This window comes from Choloepus didactylus, chromosome 13 (genome assembly GCF_015220235.1).
Source record: "Choloepus didactylus isolate mChoDid1 chromosome 13, mChoDid1.pri, whole genome shotgun sequence".
Classification (NCBI taxonomy): domain Eukaryota; kingdom Metazoa; phylum Chordata; class Mammalia; order Pilosa; family Megalonychidae; genus Choloepus; species Choloepus didactylus.
Genome location: NC_051319.1, coordinates 93,006,975 through 93,028,165, shown reverse-complemented (window position 1 = coordinate 93,028,165; position 21,191 = coordinate 93,006,975). Strand labels below are relative to the sequence as shown.

The 21,191-nt window shown below is 35.6% G+C and overlaps 1 protein-coding gene across 1 annotated transcript in view; it reads right to left on the bottom strand.

Annotated features, from left to right (window-relative positions):
- Positions 1 to 2,514: 2,514 nt before the first annotated feature.
- SPINK13 (serine peptidase inhibitor Kazal type 13) overlaps positions 2,515 to 21,191 on the bottom strand; it is a 32,207-nt gene continuing 13,530 nt past the window's right edge. The window contains exons 3-5 of the mRNA XM_037802007.1: positions 9,736 to 9,848; positions 8,966 to 9,093; positions 2,515 to 2,563 (exon numbers count right to left, since the gene is read on the bottom strand). Coding sequence (XP_037657935.1) covers positions 2,515 to 2,563; positions 8,966 to 9,093; positions 9,736 to 9,848 — 290 coding nt within the window. The remainder of the gene's footprint in view (positions 2,564 to 8,965; positions 9,094 to 9,735; positions 9,849 to 21,191) is intronic.

The following is a 21,191-nucleotide window of genomic DNA, read 5'->3' as shown; positions in this document are numbered from 1 at the left end:
AATATATACTTAATGGGCAAAATGGAGATGACTCTACTTACCCCATAATTTTACTTCAAAGATTAAATGAAATAACATGTAAAATGTCCACTACAATGCTTAGCATTATGTAAATTCCCAACCAATGAGTGAGATGGATACAAATGATATTATTGTTTAAACTGATATCTTCAGTATCCACAGTTTAAAAATGTGTATCATGACATGGAAGGATCAGAGAATATCCTCACCCTGGGACAGCAACTTCACCATCAAAACATCCTTTAGACTACTTCTGGCCATGCCTTTCTATTTGGGAGCAATGATGGGATTGTTTGCATTTGCCAGTACAAGGAGAAAAAGTGGGGGAGAACACTTTCTCCACCTAAATGGAGCTACCACTACCAGATCTCAGGGCCTTGTCAGATATAGATTCCATTTCAGCCTGGGATTCTTTTGAAATGAGTCGGGTGAAAGATAAAATGAACATATAAAAAAAGCAATAAACCAGTTCATAAGGGAAATTATACACCAGATTTCCCAGGCATAATCTCTCTTAATGTTTACAGGAATCTTGTACGTGAGACAGACATTTTCATTAAATGTGGAGAAAGTGATGCTCAGGGATTGTAAGTCACACAAGTGGTATGAGGAAGTGAACCAAGGTCTCTGTTCTTCGCATCCATCCCAAGTGCCCTGCGTCACAGCTCCACATTAGACCATCAGGAAACCTCTTCCCCTACGAGAAAGCACTGGGATGGCACCTTTTGCAGTTTTCAGAATCAGGCCTTCTTTTCTTTCGGGATCAACATTTCTTGCAGAAGTGGAATGTATCCTTCAGTATGGAGCCTAGAGGTGTTGAATGCCTTGCAATCTCATTGTGTCATGAACTATTGAACAGGAACAAATCTTAAATTGCAGTTGCATAATTGTGTACCACCATCATATAAATACACTCAAGACCATCACACCTGACATTTATCATGTCTAGGCTGGGATGTCCATACTACCTTTATAACCAGGGGAAAAATTGGTTTCCAGTATGAATAGACTCTGGGAAAGGATCTCTGCAAAAGCAAACTATCTAGGGATTTGTTTTTCTTTTAGATCCTTTGTTCTTAATGTATTATTTGGTTTGTCTGAAGAAACAGACAGCAAGATGCAAACTGGGTTAAGAAAAGAAATTTATTAGTAAATGTAAAGGAAACGTAAACAGTAGACCTGATTTAGCACAGCTGGAGACAAAGTCAGTGACATCGGTTACAGTTTCTTTCCATCTCTTTCCCTGCTCCCTCTACTTTACTTCATTCTTTAACAGGCTTTCCATTTGTTCTCACAGACAGCTGCCTCTCCCTCTGAGGGAAGATTTTTCCAGGTGTATGTCCAGGAGAAAAGAGGGAGTGTCTTTCTCGCAGCATTTCCAGGTAAAGACTTGAGTCTCAGTGGCTCTGTTTTAGTTAAGTGCTTATGCCTGGATCAAGATCTGTGGTAACTCCATTTGTTGATTAGCATAGACCCAGGCTATGGGCTCCTTCCCTGACCAAGATGGAGTGAACACAGCTAAGGCTGAGGGTTGGGGTAGTTCACCAAAAAGAAATTGGATTTCAATTACTAGAAGGTAGATGACTGGATATTCAGGCAGCAGCAAAAGATGTCCACTCCTTAACTGCCATACCAGCTACTAACAAGACTCAGTGTTGTAGAGGAATTATCCTATGGTAGAATATTGCTGCTATCTGATATAAAGTAGTTGACTTTAAAATTCCAATCTTGCTTGCTAACAAATGAAGGATTAGTAGTAGCTCTCATTGGGTGAGGCCAGATGCTAGTTTAAGTGGCTGGGTTATTCTTCTGCATAAACAATACAATAAGCCAAACCAAGCAAATTCTGAAGCTACTGTGCTCAGAAACAGTGAAAACTGATGTGACCCAAAATTTAATAGTTTGTCAGTGGCAAACCTGAGGGCAGAATTCGGTCTCTTTATTTCCAGACTAATGTTCTTTCTTTTTCTTTTTTTGAAAAAGAAACTTCCATTTGATTAACACTCCTAATTTCCTCACCTCTCTCTCTTCTGTTTACTTTTTCAACCATGGGAGGTGTAACTTATTTATTTGGTGAGTGAAAAATAGAACTAAGCTGGGTAGCTCAGTGACTTTCTCTTTTGGGGTCTTCCGTTTGTTCCATGCCTTTAAGTGAGATTGGTGGGGCAGATGGGCCTGCAATTTGGGGTAAATTTAATTCAGGGGAGTATTAGTAATCCCACTAAATGAACGAACCTTAGACCCAAAGAAAATGGAAGTTAACTTAAAAAAATCAAGAAACTAAATGAATATCTATCAGCTCTGTTTATTCATAATAATTCTGATATTTGAATCTTTGTTCATTTGATTGCTTTGTTTGTCTCTCATTTGGATCCAAATTAGGGTTCAGCAGCAGGAGCATGTTATTTATCATATGCCTTCAAATTCCCAGAGAAATAATTTTCAGAATTAAGTAGTGAAAAGAATAAGCAAGTATAGTTACTCTGTTACCAATTAGTCACATTTTCCATATTTATCAAATTTAATGTGAGAACCAAATTGCCTAAAGAGAAGAGAAAAGAAGGTTAGTATCATAGGGAAAGTAGACATTGCTCATGAATGTCCTCTTCCTTATCTTTCAAAGAAGTCTTGAAAAACAGAGCTGCTTTTATAGTTCCTTTAGGCCTATCTCATTTTTTTTTTCCATTTCTGTTGTCACCACCATAGTATGGATATTCCTCCCCTGTCTTAATTATTCAAAAAGTATTCTAGGAAGGTATTTCAAGGTAGATCTTTCATCCTCTAACTAACTCCCATTTCAATACCTTTGCATTCATCATTAACAATGCCAGATTTTTCTACCAAGAAAAATATAATCAAAACAATAATGCTATCCATAATAATTCAAAACTTCACACTCTGCTCAAAAGAGTCACGGGTCACACTGCCCATACACTGGAGTCAATTTTCCTTGCTCTCATATTTTTGTTTCTCAGAAGACTTACTTGCCTAATTCTCCATCCTTACATTTTACTATTCTCTAAATATATAATATTTCTTTCAACACACTCTTTCTCTTTATTATTTCTTTAAAGGCATTACACCTTGTCAATTCCCAATTTTTCCAAAGGAACTAACCCCGTGTAGATTGTCCATTCCATTTTCTTTTGTATATTTTTTCTAAAAAATTTCTCTTTCTTCAAGAGACTCCTTGCTCCAACCTTCATAATCAGGCTCGTCTTTGAAATATATTTGATCTACTTATCCTGTTCAAAGTTTGCAAATATAAATGCTTGTCCAAGCCAAGCAGGTAATATGAATAAGTGAAGCTGATGTGGAATCCTGAACTGCATTTGATGGGTAGCTACTGCTGAGTAGCTGCTGCTTATTTCTTACATGCAAATTATGGCTTACTATTACTATATTAATTGAATTTTCAAAAAATTGGAAATTCATAGTTTTAGGCAAAATCTGATTTTTGAAATACTGTCAATTATTTCAAAATTTACTAAGACACTAGTTTGGTCAAACAAATCCGATGCTGTTTTCTATTATCATGAACTTTACTATGCACATATCCTTTTTGCCAAATAAGACCACAATTTTGTAAGGAGTCCTAGGGTCTCTTTGATAGAACTCTGTTTTCTTAGCACCTATTTCAGGGCCCTATATGGAGTAGGCATGGGAGATTCCTTTCAGGATAGTGACTATGGTGTAAGCATATAAAGGATATAAAACCTTTAAAAGGATTTACATTGTTCACAAGTGGTATCTCTCAGGGTTATGAGTTCATTTTGCCAGGAATTTTTTTCAAAACACTGCCAACAGCAAAGACTGAGAAATTACTCTCTTCCTTCATCACTCGGAAGAGCGTCAGAACAGTTCTTTTTACCCCAGATGTAGAAATAGGATGAAGCTTTCACATGCAAAATTGCATGGAGAATTAAAACAAGGTACAAGTGTTTCACCACCCGTCATTGGTGTCAGCGCCATCTGTGTTCTACAATAAGACACGTCTGAGCTGAAGGGGAGGACATCTGCCGCAGCCCCAGGGTATCACAGCCACAACCTCAGGAACAGCTGAGAGTACTGGGTCTTAAAGCCCTCTTCCCTGCCAGACTACACAGGGCACAACCCCCAACCACAGGGCTGGTAGTCCCCATTGCACACAGAAAATTGGTGCAACAATTGGATATCCACATGGTTTGTATCCCTACTCTCTGTATAAATGAAGTTGGGGAGATCTAGATTGAGGATAAGAGGTGGCTGTGGAGCACCATCTGCTGGTAGGTCAGGAAAAGTGCACTGCATCAAGTTGTAGCTCTGTCAAATTATAGATAATTGTTTAAATAACCTTGCATATCCTAAAAAAAAACCCTATCAAGATAAACAAATGCCAAGAGGCCAAAAACAACAGAAAATTATAAAGTATATGAAGAAACCAGAAGATATGGATAACCCAAACACCCAAATTAAAAAATCAGAGGAGATATAGAACTTGGAGAAATTAATCAAAGAAGTAATCACGAACACCAATACCATGGCTCAGGAAATAAAGGACATCAAGAAGACCCTAGAAGAGCATAAAGAAGAATTTGCAAGAGTAAATAAAAAATAGACAATCTTAGGGAAATAAAAGAAACCATTGATAAAATTAAAAAGATTCTTGATACACACAGTAATAGATTAGAGGAGGCTGAGGAAAGAATAAGCAAACTGGAAGAGTGGAGGTTGGAAAGTGAAAATACCAAAGAGGGAATGGGAAAAAAAGAAAAAAATTCGAAATGGATTTCAGGGATATGACAGACAACATGAAATACACATATATGAGAATCATTGGTATTCCAGAAGGAGAAGAGAAGGGTAAAGGACTAGGAAAGGTATTCAAAGACATTGTTGGAGAGAACTTCTAAACCCTTCTAAATGATATAAATATATAAATCATAGATGTCCAATGAATACAAACGGAATAAATCCAAATAAACCAACACCGAGACATATTCTGATCAGATTGTCAAATGCTGAAGAGAAGAAGCAAGTTCTGAAAGCAGCAAGAAAGAAACGATTCACCACTTAAAAGGGAAACAACATAAGACTAAGTAGTGACTACACAGCAGCCACCATGGAGGCAAGAAGGCGGTGTATGACATATTTAAAATTCTGAAAGAGAAAAATTGCCAACCAAGAATTCTTTATCCTGCAAAGCTCTCCTTCAAATTTGAGGGAGCATTTAAAATCATCACAGACAAACAAATGCTGAGAGAATTTGCTAACAAGAGACCAGACCTACAAGAAATACCAAAGGGAGCCTACCAGCTGAGAAAAAGAGAAAGGAGAGAGAGGTATGGAGAAGGGCACAGAATTAAAGAGTTTTAGTAAGGATACATTAAAGGAAATAAACAGAGAGAGGAGAAAAAAATATATCTGACAAAAACCAAAGGGTATGATGGCTGATTCAAGAAATTTCTTCACAGTAATAAAATTGAATGTGAATGGATTAAACATCCAATTAAAAGATATAGATTGGCAGAATGGATTAAAAAATATGAATCATCAATATGTTGTTTATAAGAGACTCATGTTAGACCCAGAGACACAAAGACATTGAAAGTGAAAGGATGGAAAAAAATTTTCCATGCAAGCTACAGCCAAAAGAAAGCAGGAGTAGCAATATTAATCTCAGATAAAATAGACTTTAAATGTAAGAATGTTATAAAAGACAAAGAAGAACACTGTATACCAATAAAAGGGACAATTCAACAAGAAGAAATAACAATCATAAATGTCTATGCACCCAATCAAGGTGTCCCAAAGTACATGAGACAAACATTGGGAAAACTAAAGGAAGCAATACATGTTCCCAGAATAATTGGGGGAGACTTCAATACATCACTCTCCCCTATAGATAGATCAACCAGACAGAGGAACAATAAGGAAATTGAGAAACCAAACAATGTGATAAATTATTTTGACTTAGCAGACATATATAGAGCATTACATCCCAAATCACCAATATATACATTCTTCTCTAGTGCCCACAGAACTTTCTCCAGAATACATCATATGCTGGGACACAAAACAAGCCTCTGTAAAGTTTAAAAGATTGAAATTATTCAAAGGACATTCTCTGATCACAAAGGAGTAGAACGAGAAGTCAATAACCATCAGAGATTTAGAACATTCACAAATATTTGGAGGTTAAACAACACATTTCTAAATATTCAGTGAGTTAAAGAAGAAATAGCAAGAGAAATTGCTAAATATCTAGAGACGAATGAAAAGGAGAGCACAACATATCAAAATTTATGGGATGACTGATTGGATCTTTTTGCTTATGATTGGTTTGTTGAGGTCTTCTGTTTCTTCTCTGGACAGTCTAGGTTGTTCATATGTGATATTGAGGGAAATTTTATAGCTCTAAATGCATACATTAAAAAGGAAGAAAGAGCTAAAATCAAAGAACTAATGGAACAACTGAAGAAGCTAGAAAATGGACAGCAAACTAATCCTAAATCAATCAAAAGAAAAGAAATAACAAGACATAGAGAACAAAAAAATAGATTAAATAAAACCATAAGTTGGTTCTTTGAGAAGATCAACAAGATTGACAAGCCCTTAGCTAGACTGACAAAATCTAAAAGAGAAGACTCAAATAAACAAAATAATAAATGATAGATGGAATATTACTGCAGATCCTGAAGAAATTTTAAAAATCGTAAGAGGATGCTATGAATAACTGTACGCCAACAAACAAGATAATGTAGAGGAAATGGACAATTTCCTGGAAACATGTGAACAACCTAGACTGACCAGAGAAGAAACAGAAGACTAGCTATTAGGGAGATGCAAATTAAGACCACAGTGAGATACTGTTTCACACCAATTAGAATGCCTGCCATTAAACAAATAGGAAACAACAAATGCTGGAGAGAATATGGAGAAATTGGAACTCTTATTCATTATTGGTGGACTGTATAATGGTACAGCCACTCTGGAAGACAATCTGGCATTTCCCTTGAAAACTAGATATCGCATTACCCTTCGATTTTGATCTAGCAATTTCACTTCTTGGTATGTAACCAGAAGATCTGAAAGCAGTGAAGTGAACAGATATTTGCACACTGATGTTCATAGTGGCATTATTCACAATTGCCAAGAAATGGAAACAATCTAAATGCCCTTTAACAGATGAGGGGATAAACAAAATGTGGTATATACACATGATAGAATATTACGTGGCAGTGAGAACAAACGAGGTCATAAAACGTATGACAACATGGATGAATGTTGAAGATATAATGCTGAGTGAAATAAGCCAGACACAAAAAGAGATATTGTATGTTACCACCAATGTGAACTCTGTGAAAAATGTAAAATAAATACTTCATATTGTAGAATGTAGGGGACATAGAAATAGACAGCAACCAGTAAAGGGAAATGATAATCTAATAAGAACAGTTAAGCTATTGAGGGTAATGCTCAGGAATGATTATGGTTTACAAACTTTCTTGGGTATGATAGGATCATGTTGGAAGCAATGTAGTTATTTTAGGTTATTTGTTTTTCTTATCCTTTGTTTTGTTAGGGTTTGTTAATTTTCTTGGGATATGGTAGGGACATGTTGGAAGCAATACATTTGTTTTGGGTTATTTGTTTTTCTCATTCCTTTGTTTGGTTTTATTTGAATTGCTTATTTTTTTGATAAAGTAAAAAAAAGCTATTGCATTAAAAAATTAGCTTCAATGTTATTTTAGGTTATTTGGTTTTTCTATACATTTGTTTGATTATGGTTTGTTAACTTTCTTGGGGGTATGGTAGGAACATATTGGAAGCAATGTAGTTATTTTAGATTACTTGTTTTTCTTATCCCTTTGTTTGGATATGGTTTATTAATTTTCTTGGGGTATGGTAGGAACATGTTGGAAGCAAAGTAGTTATTTTAGGTTATTTTTTTTCTTAATCCTTTGCTTTATTTTGTTTGAAATATTGTGGCTTTTTTGTGGTTTGTTTTAATTTTTCAATCAAGTTAAAAAAAAGGAATGATAATGTAAATTTCATTTTTACATTTATCTTTCTTTGGAACCAATGGTAGAGACTTAGTTAAATCACATTTTTCTTCCATCCTTTTCCTTTAATGCCATTTCCATCATTCTCTGACTCTAGTATTTGCTCTGATGAGTATCAGTTTCTTTTATTGGGCTAACTTCTTAAGGGATGCAATCTTCACCATCTCCTTCAGTGCTCAGCAGTAATCCCCATGGGATGGGAATGTGATGCTGAAAGCCCATGAGGATTCTTCCCAAAGGAAGATCTCACCAGGCATGGAGAGTTTTATATATTAGGCTGATTTGTAAAACAATTTCACATGGAGCAAAAATATATCTGAAGGAATATTATTGATTTTTAAATGAAATTTTCTACTGAATTTATTTGGAAGATAGTTGACTGTCAATTGTTAGCCACTTAAGACCACGTAACCACTTCCTACTAATGTGCATAGCTATGCCCTATCTATGTCTATGTCTACATCTGCATGTAGACATCTATGATATCTGTATCTGCATCAGTATCTATATCTATCTATATTTACCAAACAGTTTTGATGGGTGCTATTCATAGTTTTCTTAATGTGTCTTTTTGAAAAATTTTGAGTGATTTTTAAAATTGGATTTCCATTCATTGTTTGAATATAATCTATAGACCATCTACAAGTGGGATCTCTGTACAATTCTACCAAAATATCATGTGTTTTTTCTCTATTTTTTTTAATAAGTCAACTTTAAATGTTAACTGAATTTTTTAGACTTTTCTCTTCACTATCTATGTAATCTTTCCTCAACTTCTGTAAACAATAGAGGCTATTTAAAGAAAAATCATGCATCAGTAATATCAAATTCCCTGGCTAAAGATATCTGAAAATTCCGTGAAGAAGTATAGAGAAAAAATAATATTTTTTTGAACTTACCACTGGTCAACACATAGGAAACATTCATTCACATAAGTGATGCCATTTGTAGCACAAACATATGCTGTAACTTGGGGACAGTTTGCTTCATAAAGAGGATCCTCTGGATAGTACATTTGACATGGAGGCTGCAAATATCATGAAATTATTGTAAGAATAATAAAAGTAGATCCCCCTAGCTATTCCTTGCCCATCACTTCAGCTTCCACACACAAATAATATTGCATCTTACTTATCATTCGATCCTTCTCCAATATTTCCTGTTCTCTGGGCTTCAGTAAAGGCAGTTTTTCTGACTGCAGTGTTCTCACTCATTCCATCATCCTAAAGTCATAACCATTATAAAATTCCAGCTTAAACCCAGATGCAGAGTTTTCATTTAAACTTGGTGTCCCTGATTTCAGTAACTTATTTTAAGAAGTTTGTGAGTCAAGGTACTTATGTGTTTGTGAATTTCTAAAGGACAAGGGCTCAAGCTGTTGTGAAAGGACTCTGCATTGAGAGTATCTTGGAATTAATCCTGGCTTTATCACTGATCAGTTTGTGACCTTAGCCATGTGGCAGGTGTTATTTCATTTAATGTTCAGAGATATATTTTACTGTTATAGTACTATGTGGGAAGAAATCTAAGCCTAGAGAGAATAAGATATACACCTAAGGTCACATAGAAATCTTTCATTATATTTTATGATCATGAGATTTTAGGTCTCTCATGTCAAGAGAGTGATCATATTAGAATCAGAAACCAGAACTGAGAGGGTTAAATTTACCTTTGGCCATTTAGATTTGTCACGTTGTTTGAAAATTTCTGCAAATAAAGTACAGACGCATGAGATTAAATAAAAGAGTTCTGCATGGGATGTGATTTTACCCACTGAAGTCACTGAATGAATAAAGAAATGTAATTTAATTTACACATTTGCACAAAAGTATTTGAAGAAAATTACAGCAACAGAATTTCTAGGTGATATTCTTTTAACTACTTTGTCCATTTAATTACCTTCCTTCATTTTTTCAGTCCTACTTCATTTATGAATTTACTGTATACCATAGAGGGAAGGGTAAAAGAGTTTGGAGTTATACGCATAACTTACAAACCATGTTATTTTCAGCAAGTTACATGACTTTTGTTAGATTTAGTTTCCTCTGCACTTCAATTGGCATGATTAAATGCATTTTTTAAAGATTGTTGTGAAACCTACACATGAAATAGTATATAAAGTATCTAGGTCTGTTCCTGTTGACATCCTGAACTAAAGAGGAAAGAGAGAGTGATGACAGGAAAACTGGGGGAGTCCTTGACTCTGGGGAGACTGGGAACCATGTTGAACTGGTTTGTGTGAGGCATGTTGGTGCTGCATGGAGACAGAGGGAACCACCTGGTTGTGAGAGGATGAAATTTAAAAAGACTTTTTGTTGTTCTGCTCTTGCTTTTCTCGTTGTGGAATGAAATTTTAAGTATTCTAGAAAATTCTAACTTCCAAAAAGTTAGAAATGCTGAAAGTTATAAGAGATGTTCTGAACAATATTTAAAATCTTCCCACAGAAGAAACATCAAACCTACTGACCTTTCCCAGAAGAAAGCATCCCAATTACATACACGTTCTTTTAGGGGATAAAAAAGATGGAATACCCTTATCTAATTCTAAAAGTCCAGAATATTCCTAATATGAATATCAGACAAATACAGTTATGAGAAAAGAAAAAACAATCATTTAATAAAAATAACAAAATGAAATAAAATAAAAAAATAAAATAAAAATAAAATTATACATATTTAGTGCACACCATACACAGGAATAAACTCCCAGTAGATCAGGATCTAAATATGACAAATGAAACCAACCATATAACTACTAAAGATTAATATATTTTAAACAAAAAAGATGGCTAAATTTTTTACATAAAAATAAAAATAACTTCGTGGCAAAACGAAACCCCAGAGTCTTATGGGAAAGATGGTGGAGAAGGGAGCTCCAGGACTCAATCCTCCCACCAAAACAGTTATTAGACAGGCAGGAGCTGTCTGACACAACTATTTCGAAACTCCAGAGGGCAGAACACTGTATAGCATCCAGGGAAGAGCAGGAGGAAGAGGCTGATAGATTATGGTAAAGAATTGTAAATTGTTCTCCCCTCGCAGCGGCTACCAGTACCCATCCCCCTCTCTCCAGCAGGCTGCTACAGGTTCAGCCTCTGGCTAGCTGCTACTAATAGAAAGGGACATAAAAATCCTCTTCCCCAAGAACAGGGATAGATTACAACTTTTGATTAAAAATTCGGATTGCTGGGTCCCATCTCTGAGGGCAGCTATTGTTTCAACTCTGCCCTGGACAAAGGTGGCAGCAGCCATTCTTTGAACCTCCCTGAACAGGCATGGAGGCGGTGGAGATTTAAAGATGCAGATATCCCTCAGGCTGCAGGAGAAAGTTAGCTCAAGGGCTGCATTTGCTGGGCAGGCCAGGAAAGCTCAGCTTTGGGGAGCCATTGGAGAAGTCTTGGTACCCTTCCTAATTCCCTCCCCAAGGCACTTTGGAGCTGGTCTGCAGTCCCTCATGGGTCCCTGGCCCTGTTTTGGCTAGGAAAGACCAAATTGGGAAAGTCCTCATCGGGATGGCCCTCCTTCCAGAATTTGCCCTTCGTGTAAAAAAAAAGTGTAAAAAACTGTAGAGGCAGACAGTCTGGGACAAAGGCCTGCCAGCTTCGGATACCCTGGAGAGGGAGGTTTGTCCCCTGGGAATTAAGAGGGGACAACCAAACTCCTATAAAGAGGGGAACTCTAAAACAACTAATAAGCAAAAGCCCCAGACAAGACAAAGGCTAGTGAGACAGGCAAAATACTGCACAGTGCATTTGCCTCAGGCTGACCTTCCTGATAGGAGGGTCGAAGCCAAGAAAATGTCTCTCTTATCGCCAGTTGGTTACAAAACCAAGAAACAGACATCCCAGGGAGTAAATCCCAGAGTTAACAATTTAAAATATTAATATGTACAGTGTGCAATGAAAAAGGACAAGACAAACAAAGAAACGGGAAATGATGGCCCATCCAAAAGAAGACGATAAAAATAAAGAAAATCCCAACGAAGAAGATGAGGCTGTAGACATACCAAACAAAGCTTTAGGAAAAAAAAAGATCTTGAAAAATGCTTAAGGAGGTGAAGAAAAGTGCAGAGAAAGAACTACAGGATATCAGGAAAACAATGAATGGACAAATATGAGAGTCTAAGTAAAAGAAATTTTAAAAAGGAACCAAACAGATCTACTCGAGTTGAAGACCACAATAACTGAAATGAAAAATGCTCAGGAGGGTTTCAAGAGCAGAATGGAGCTGGCAGAAGAAAGAACCAATGAATTTGAAGACAAGACACTTGAGATGAGTCAGGCCAAAGAGCAGAAAGAAAAAGGAAATATTATAATCTAAAATAGCCTAAGGCAGTGAAACTGCCACCTTAAGTTCTAGAGTAGCCCCTTCGTTACTAGCTTGCAAAAGTTTCCATTTCCCTTTTCTGAGCTCCCACCTCCTCATGTTTATTCATAAGAAGCTTGCTACACTGCAAGATAGTTTCATGTTTTTCTCTCCCTTAATAGTACCTGCTAAAGCGGGTTCTAACCAGTCTCAGCCACTGGGGCATGCTCAGTTGAAGTCTTGACCTAAAGTCACCTTTGCCTAATTATAATAGTAAAAGTCACACCCACTGATCATACTAAGCCATCATTTTTGCACATGACCACTAGACATGCCCTTCAAGCAATGCTAAAGGGAGTTCTTCGGACTGAAGTGAAAGGACACTAGACAGTGGTTCAAATCAGCGTAAAGAAATAATGACCTTCTGTAAAGGTAACCATTTGGGTAATTATAAGCACCAGTGTTATTGTATTGTATTATATTGTATGGTATGTAATGCCACATCTTACTTCCTACAGGTGATGAAATGCAAATGCACCAAAAGTAATGATAAATCTAGGTATTTGGACATACAATTTACAAAGATATAAGTAGTAATGAGAATCAAAAATTGGTGGGGATCCCCCCTACGTGGGATCAGACACCCAGGGAAGTGAATCTCCCTGGCAACGTGGAATATGACTCCCGGGGAGGAATGTAGACCCGGCATCGTGGGATGGAGAACATCTTCTTGACCAAAAGGGGGATGTGAAAGGAAATGAAATAAGCTTCAGTGGCAGAGAGATTCCAAAACGAGCCGAGAGATCACTCTGGTGGGCACTCTTACGCACACTTTAGACAACCTTTTTTAGGTTCTAAAGAATTGGGGTAGCTGGTGGTGGATACCTGAAACTATTAAACTACAACCCAGAACCCATGAATCTCGAAGACAGTTGTATAAAAATGTAGCTTATGAGGGGTGACAGTGGGATTGGGAATGCCATAAGGACCAAACTCCACTTTGTCTAGTTTATGGATGGATGTGTAGAAAAGTAGGGGAAGGAAACAAACAGACAGAGGTACCCAGTGTTCTTTTTTACTTCAATTGCTCTTTTTCACTCTAATTATTATTCTTGTTATTTTTGTGTGTGTGCTAATGAAGGTGTCAGGGATTGATTTAGGTGATGAATGTACAACTATGTAATGGTACTGTAAACAATCGAAAGTACAATTTGTTTTGTATGACTGCGTGGTATGTGAATATATCTCAATAAAATGATTAAAAAAAATTGGTGGGGAGAAAGAGGGGAATAAGAAATGTATGTGTGCAAATGCTATTGAATTTAAGTTGGTATCAAACCAAGTATATTTGTTATATATTTAGGATGTTAAAATGTAACCCTATGGTAACCACAAGGAAAACAAATGAAAAATACATCCAGATAGAAATGAGAAAGCACTCAATGTGATACAACCCAAGAAAGCAAATAATATAAAAGAAGACTTTAATGGAAGTGAGGGACAAAAAAGGTATAAAACTTACAAAGGCTAAAGAGCAAAAGAAAGATCTGTGATATCATTATTGACTTTATGTAAATGGATTAAACTCTCCAGTTAAAAGGCAGACATTTGTAGAATGGATTATCTGTCTATCCATTCTACAAGAGACTCACCTTAAAGTCAAAGATATAGGTAGGTTGACAGTGAAAAGATGGAAAAAAAAAATACACTCACACACACACACACACACACACACACACACAATACAAGTAGTAACCAAAAGAGAGCTGGGGTGGCTATAATATTGAATAAAATAGACTTTAAGTTAAAACACTTATGAGGGATGAAGATGGTCATTACATACAGATAAAGGGAACAATTCAACAGGAAGATGTAACAATTATAAATAGATGTGCACCTAACAGCAGAGTTCCAAAATATATGAAACCAATACTGACAGATTTGAAGGGAAGAATTGACGTTTCTACATTAATAGTAGAAGATTTTAACACACCGTTATCAATAATGTATAGAACATCTAGTCAAAAGATCAATAAGGAAGTGTAGGACTTGAATGATACACTAAACCAAACAGACAAGTATAGAACACTGCACCCAACAAAAACAGAATACACATTCTTCTTGAGTACACATGGATCATTTTCCAAGATAGACCAAATGTTGGGTCACAGAACAAGTCTAAAAAAATCAAAACCATTGAAGTCATACAATGTATATTCTCTGACCACAAGGGAAATAAGCTAGAAATCAATAAACAAGGGAGAAAGGGAAAATTCAAAAATAATGTGGAAATAAACAGCATACACTTAAACAACAAATAGGTTAAAAAGGAAATCACAAGTGAAATTAGGAAATATCTTGAGGTGAATGAAAATGAAAATACAATATAGCAAAACTTATGGGATGCAGTGAAGGCAGTGCTGAGAGGGAAATTTATAGCTCTAAATGCTTACATTTAAAAAGAAGAAAGACTGCAAATCAGAGACCGAGCTCAAAACTGTAAGAACTAGAAAAAGAAGAACAAACTAAACAGAAAACAGGCAGAAGGAAGAAAATAACAAAGGTTAGAGCAGACATAAATGAAATAGAAACAAACAATAAAACAATAGAATCAATGAAACCAAAAGTTCATTCTTTGAAAACATCAACAAAATTGATACACCTTTAGCTCTACTGATAAAGAAAAATGAGAGATGTTACAAATAATGAAAATCAGAAATGAAAAGGAAGACATTACTACCACCCCTGCTGAAAAAAAAAGGAATATAATCTATAAAAGACTGTATGCCAATAGATAAGCTAGATGAAATGGACAAATTCTTGGAAACACACAAACTGCTACACTGACTCAAGAAGAAACAGAAGATTTCAACAAACTAGGAAAGAGTTTGAATCAGTAATCAAAAACCTCTTAACAAAGAAAAGCCCAGGACCAGATGGTTTCAGAGGGGAATTCTACCAAACATTCTAAGAAGTCTTAACTTCAATTCTGCTCAATTCTGTGAAAAGTTGAGGAGGAGGAAACACTCCCTAACTCATTCTATGAGGCCAACATCACCCTCATACCAAAACCAGATATAGATTCCACAAGTAAAGAACACTACAGACCAGTATCTCTATGAATATAAATGCAAAAATCCTCAACAAAATAATAGCAAACCAAATCCAACAGCTATTAAAAGAATTATGTACCACGATCAAGTGGCATTTATCCCTGGTATGCAGGGTTAGTTCAACGTGAGAATATCAATTAATATAATTCACCACATTAACACAATGAAGGACAAAAACCACATGATTGTCTTGATTGACTCAGAAATGGTGTTTGACAAAATACAGCACCTTTTCTTGATAAAAACACTTAGAACACTAGTAACTGAAGGAAACTTCCTCAATAAGATAAAAGCCATATATGAAAAGCCCTCAGCTAACATCCTACTTAACAGTAAAAGACTGGGAGCTTTCTCTTAAGACAGGAACAAGACAAGAATGCCCACTGTCACCACTGTTATTTAACATTTTACTGGAAGTTCTAGTCAGAGCAGTTATGCAAGAAAAAGAAATAAAAGGCATCCAAATTCAAAAAGAAGAAGTAAAACTTCCCTTATTTGCAGATGATATGATCCTATATACAGACAATCATGAAAAATCCACAACAGAGCTCCTAGAGATAATGAATGAATTCAGCAAAGTGGTGGAATACAAGATCAACATGCAAAAATCAATGTTTCTATAAACAAGCAATGAACAATCCAAACAAAAAAATCAAGACAAAAATTCCATTCACAAAAGCAGCTAAAAGAATCAAATATCTATGAATAAATCTAACCAAAAATGTAAAGGACTTGTACACAGAAAACTACAAGACATTGCTAAAAAAAAATAAAAAAAGAATTAAGTAAATGGAAGGATATTCTGTGTTCATAGATTGGAAGGCTAAATATCATTAAGATATCAATACTACCTAAGCAATTTATAGACTCAATGCAATCCCAATCAAAATTCCAACACCTTCTTTGCAGAAATGGAAAAACCAATCATCACATTTATATGGAAGGGTAACAGACCCCAAATAACTAAAGCCATCCAGAAAAAGAAAAATGAAGTTGGAGGACTCACACTTCCCGATCTTAACACATATTACAAATCCCCAGTAATCAAAACAGCATGGTACTGATACAAGGACAGACATATAGACCAATGGAATCAAATTGAAAGCTCAGAAATCAACCCTCACATTTATGGCAACTGATTTTTGACAAGGGGTGAGGACCACTCAACTGGGAAAGAACAGTCTCTTCAACAAATTGTGCTGGAAAACTGGATCTCCATTTGAAAAACAAACAAACAAACAAACAAACAGAAGGGGGACCCCTACCTCATATCGTATACAGAAATCAACTCATAATGGATCAATGACCTAAATATTAGAGCTAGAACTATCAAAACTCCTAGAAGAAAATGTAGGGAAGCATCTTCCAGATGTTGTATCAGGCAATGATTTCTTAGACTTTACACCCAAAGCACAAGCCACAAAAGAAAAATAGATAATGGCACCTCATCAAAATCAAAAACTTGTATTCCTCAAAGGACCTTATCATGAAAATAAAAAGACAACCTACACAATGGTAGACAGTATTTGGAAATCACATATCTGATAAAGGATTAATATACAGAATATACAAAGAAATCCTTCAACTTAACTATAAAAAGACAAACAACCCAATTTAAAAATGGGCAAATGTCTTGAACAGGCATCTCTCCAAGGAATATATGCAAATGTCCAGAAAGCATGCAAATCTTTCATCATTAGCCATCAAGAAAATGGAAATTAAAACCATAATGGGCTATCATTTCACACCCAGAATGACTGCTATTAAAAAATTGGAAAATAAAGTAAGTGTTGGAGAGAATGCAGAGAAATGGGAACACTCATTCATTGCTGGTGGCAGTGTAAAATGATACAACTGCTATGGAAAACAATTTAGCGGTTCCTCAAAAAACTATACATATCACTACCATATGACCTGGCAATCCTGCTACTAGGTATATACCCAAGAGAATTGAAAGCGGGGACTTAAACAGATATTTGCATACTGATGTTTTTAGCTGCATTATTGACAGTTGCCAAAAGATGGCAGCAACCCAACTGTCCATCAGCTGATGAATGGATAAATAAAACATGGTATGTACACACAATGGAATATTATTCAGCAGTAAAAAATAATGAAGTCCTGATACATGTGACATGGATGAACCTTGAAGACATCATGTTGAGTGAAATAAGCCCGACACAAAAGGACACATATTTTATGATCTCACTGATCTGAAATAATTAGAATAAACAAATCCAACTCATAGAGTCAGAATCTAGAATATAAGTTACCAGGGGATGGTCGGGGGAAGGGGACAGAATAGGGAATGGGAAGTAAGCTGGTTTGAATGTATTATGTCCCCCAAAATGCCATTATCTTTGATGCAATCTTGTGCAGGCAGAGGTATTAGTGTTGATTAGATTGTAATTCTTTGATTGTTTCCTTGGAGATGCGACCCACCCAACTGTAGGCGATAACTCTGATTAGATAATTTCCATGGAGGTGTGGCCCTGCCCATTCAGCGTGGACCTTGATAAGTTGATTAGAGCACTATGTAAGCTCCAACAGAAGGACCAAGCTTGCTACAGCCAAGACGAATGCTTTGAAGAACACACAGGAGCTGAGAAAGGAGCTGCAGCTTAGAGAGACATTTTGGAGAAAGCCATTTTCAAACACAGTCTGGAAGCAAAAGAAGATGATGCCAGCCCTCAATGAAGGTACTCTGTTGTTGACGCCTATCTTGGACACTTTATGGCCTTAAGACTGTAACTTTGTAACCAAATAAACCCCCTTTATAAAAGCTGATCCATTTCTGGTATTTTGCATTCTGGCAGCATTAGCAAACCAGAACAGGAAGTTAAGGTTTAAAATGTGCAGAGCTCTTATTTTGAATGATGGAAATGTTTTGGTAATGGTCATGCTGATAGTAGCACAACATGGTAAATCCAGTTAACAGCACTGAAATATATGTGATCCAAAGGGGAAATACTAGATTCTATATATATGGTAACAGAATAACATTTTTAAAAATCCATGGAACTACACTACACAAACAGTGAACCCTAAGTTAAACCATGGACTTCAGTTAATAATACAATTATAAAAATGTACTATCATCAATTGTAACATTGTAGAGTTTCTTGTGCACATTTAGAGATCTTTTTCCTGGGTTTCCTTAAACTTACTGTGTGCAATTGTAACAAATGTTCCATATCAAGGTATTGGCAGTGGGGTGGTATGTGGGAATACTATATTTCATGCATGATTGTTCTTGTAAGCCCATAACTTCTCTAATAAGGGATTAACATACAAAACAAAACAAAACCCACCATAGACAAAAAAAGATATCTGATAAACTAGGAGAAAATATTTGCAATACATATCACAGATAAAGACTAGTATCCTAATATAGAGAGGGCACTTTAAAAATAAGAGAACAAAAAAATTTTTAAAATAAATAATTGCAGAATGGGCAAAAGATACTTTCATATGTTACTGGTAGGAATGCAATCTGATACAACTTTTATGCAATATTGAACAAAAATACATTTATATTTACATATGACTCAGAAATATCAATAAATTTACCCTGAAGATACACCTCCAAAAAATACACAAATGCATATACATAAAGTTATTTATTGCAGCATGTTTGTAATTGTAAAATACTGAAAACAAACTAAATGCCCATACATAAAAGAATGGTTGAATAAAGTTCAGTACGTCCAACCAACAAAGTGCTATATAGCTATAAAAAGAATGAGGGAGATCCCTATGAACTGGTATGCAATGACTTCTAGAATATATTACAAATTATGAAAAGCAAGGTAAGCAGGTGTTTATTATGGTATCTGTAGTATCTAAAGTATCTATTATACTTTTTGCATAGGAATGCAAGGGAAGTAACAAAATGCACATGTATATGTTAATTTGAGCAAAAAAGAAACATAAGAAGGATAAACCAGAAACTCATGAGACTGGTTACATATAGGATATGGGTGGGAATGAGGTAAAGAGGATAAGGGAATGTTGACAGTGGCACTCCTCTGACTATAACTTTTGGTTCAGTCCTGAGTTTCGGAACCGTGTTAGTGTTTTCGGATACTCAAAATAAATAAAGTCACAAGGATAGGGAGAAAATCACAAAAATCAATACAGATAGAAACAAATCATATTTTAAGTGAAACATATGACCACACTAAAGGGCTAGGTTTGGAACCAACCCAGGTAACTTTTAAATATAGTATTTGGACTATACACCCTTATTCTAAAGACAAAAAGGAAGGCTAGACATAAATTGAATTCTAATCTTTAGGCTTCTTTCTCACAGAAGCATAAGATAGGACTACTTGAAACTAGAAAGTAAATTCTAGGATTTATAAATAAGTAAATATATTGTGGACAGTGGGAGCAAGGTGGGTTTCTCACTGTTGAAAAATTGTTTCAAAGATCTCTTCAAAATCCTCAAATACTTGCAAATGAAATAAAACATTCTAGATAATTTGTGGGTCAAAGATTACAAACTATTTTGAGCTTAATGAGAATGAAAACACAACATACCGAAATTCATGGGCGATAGTAATAGCAATATTTACAGAGAAATTTACAGCACTAAATGGCTATAATAATGAAGAAGATAGGTCTCAAATTAATGACCTTTGTTTCCATATTAGGAAACTAAAATGATAAGCAAATTAAGTCCAAAGTAATATGAAGAAGGAAATAAGGAAGTTTAGAGTTGACATCAATAAAATAGAAAACAGAAAAACAATAAAGAAAATCAGTGAAACCAAATGAGTTACTTGAGAAGAGCAATAAAATTGATCTATCTTGAGCCAGACTGATCAGGAAGAAAAAAAGAAGAGAGAGAACATAAATCACTGCAGTCTCAACAGATATTAAGAGAATAGTAAGGGCACATTATAAACAATATTTTGTCACATGTTTAAGAACTTAGGGATAATCTTCCCATCTTAAGATTCTTAACTTAATTGCATCTGCAAAGTCCCTTTTGCCATGTAAAGTACATATTCACAGCTTCTAGGGATGAGCATGTGGTCATCATTGGGGGACCATTATTCTGTCTACCACAACAGGAAATATGGCTCTTGTCTTTATGTCAAATCACTTGGTTTTGATAATCTAAATAGGAAGACATACATGTCAATCTCACCACCATTCACATCTTTTGTTGTTTATTGGCTTTCTTAACGTATATTAGAGAGCTTCTTGGAACACAAATGAATAGTCTGCATCCTTTTATTAGGAAAAAAATGTATTGGTTACAATTAAAACATTAAGAGTTTTTATGCACTAGAGAATTTCTTCTGGGTCAACCAAACAGCAATAATGAGAATCCACAACGTAGAAACCAAGTCTGATTGATCCACTTAGGAAGTCCCATTTTAATGGTACCCAAATTGTATTAGCATGTCCAAAGACCTACATTTCAGTAGCCATTGCTATCCAGAGTCACAGGTGACTTTTTCATTCCTACAACTTTTAGAAAATCAGATGTTTCCCTCCTAAGATTTACAAAGTTGCTTACCTGAAAAAGCACTGTGTGCCAAAGTGGAGGAAATCAGGAAAAATATGGTCATGCAAGAACAAGCAGCCATGTGCTCCTAATCATCCTGGTTTGGTAAGGCCTGTGAAAATTCTCAAGATAGTTTAATCCTAATCCCTTCAACACACTGGCATCCCAAACATGAGAAACTCCACTACC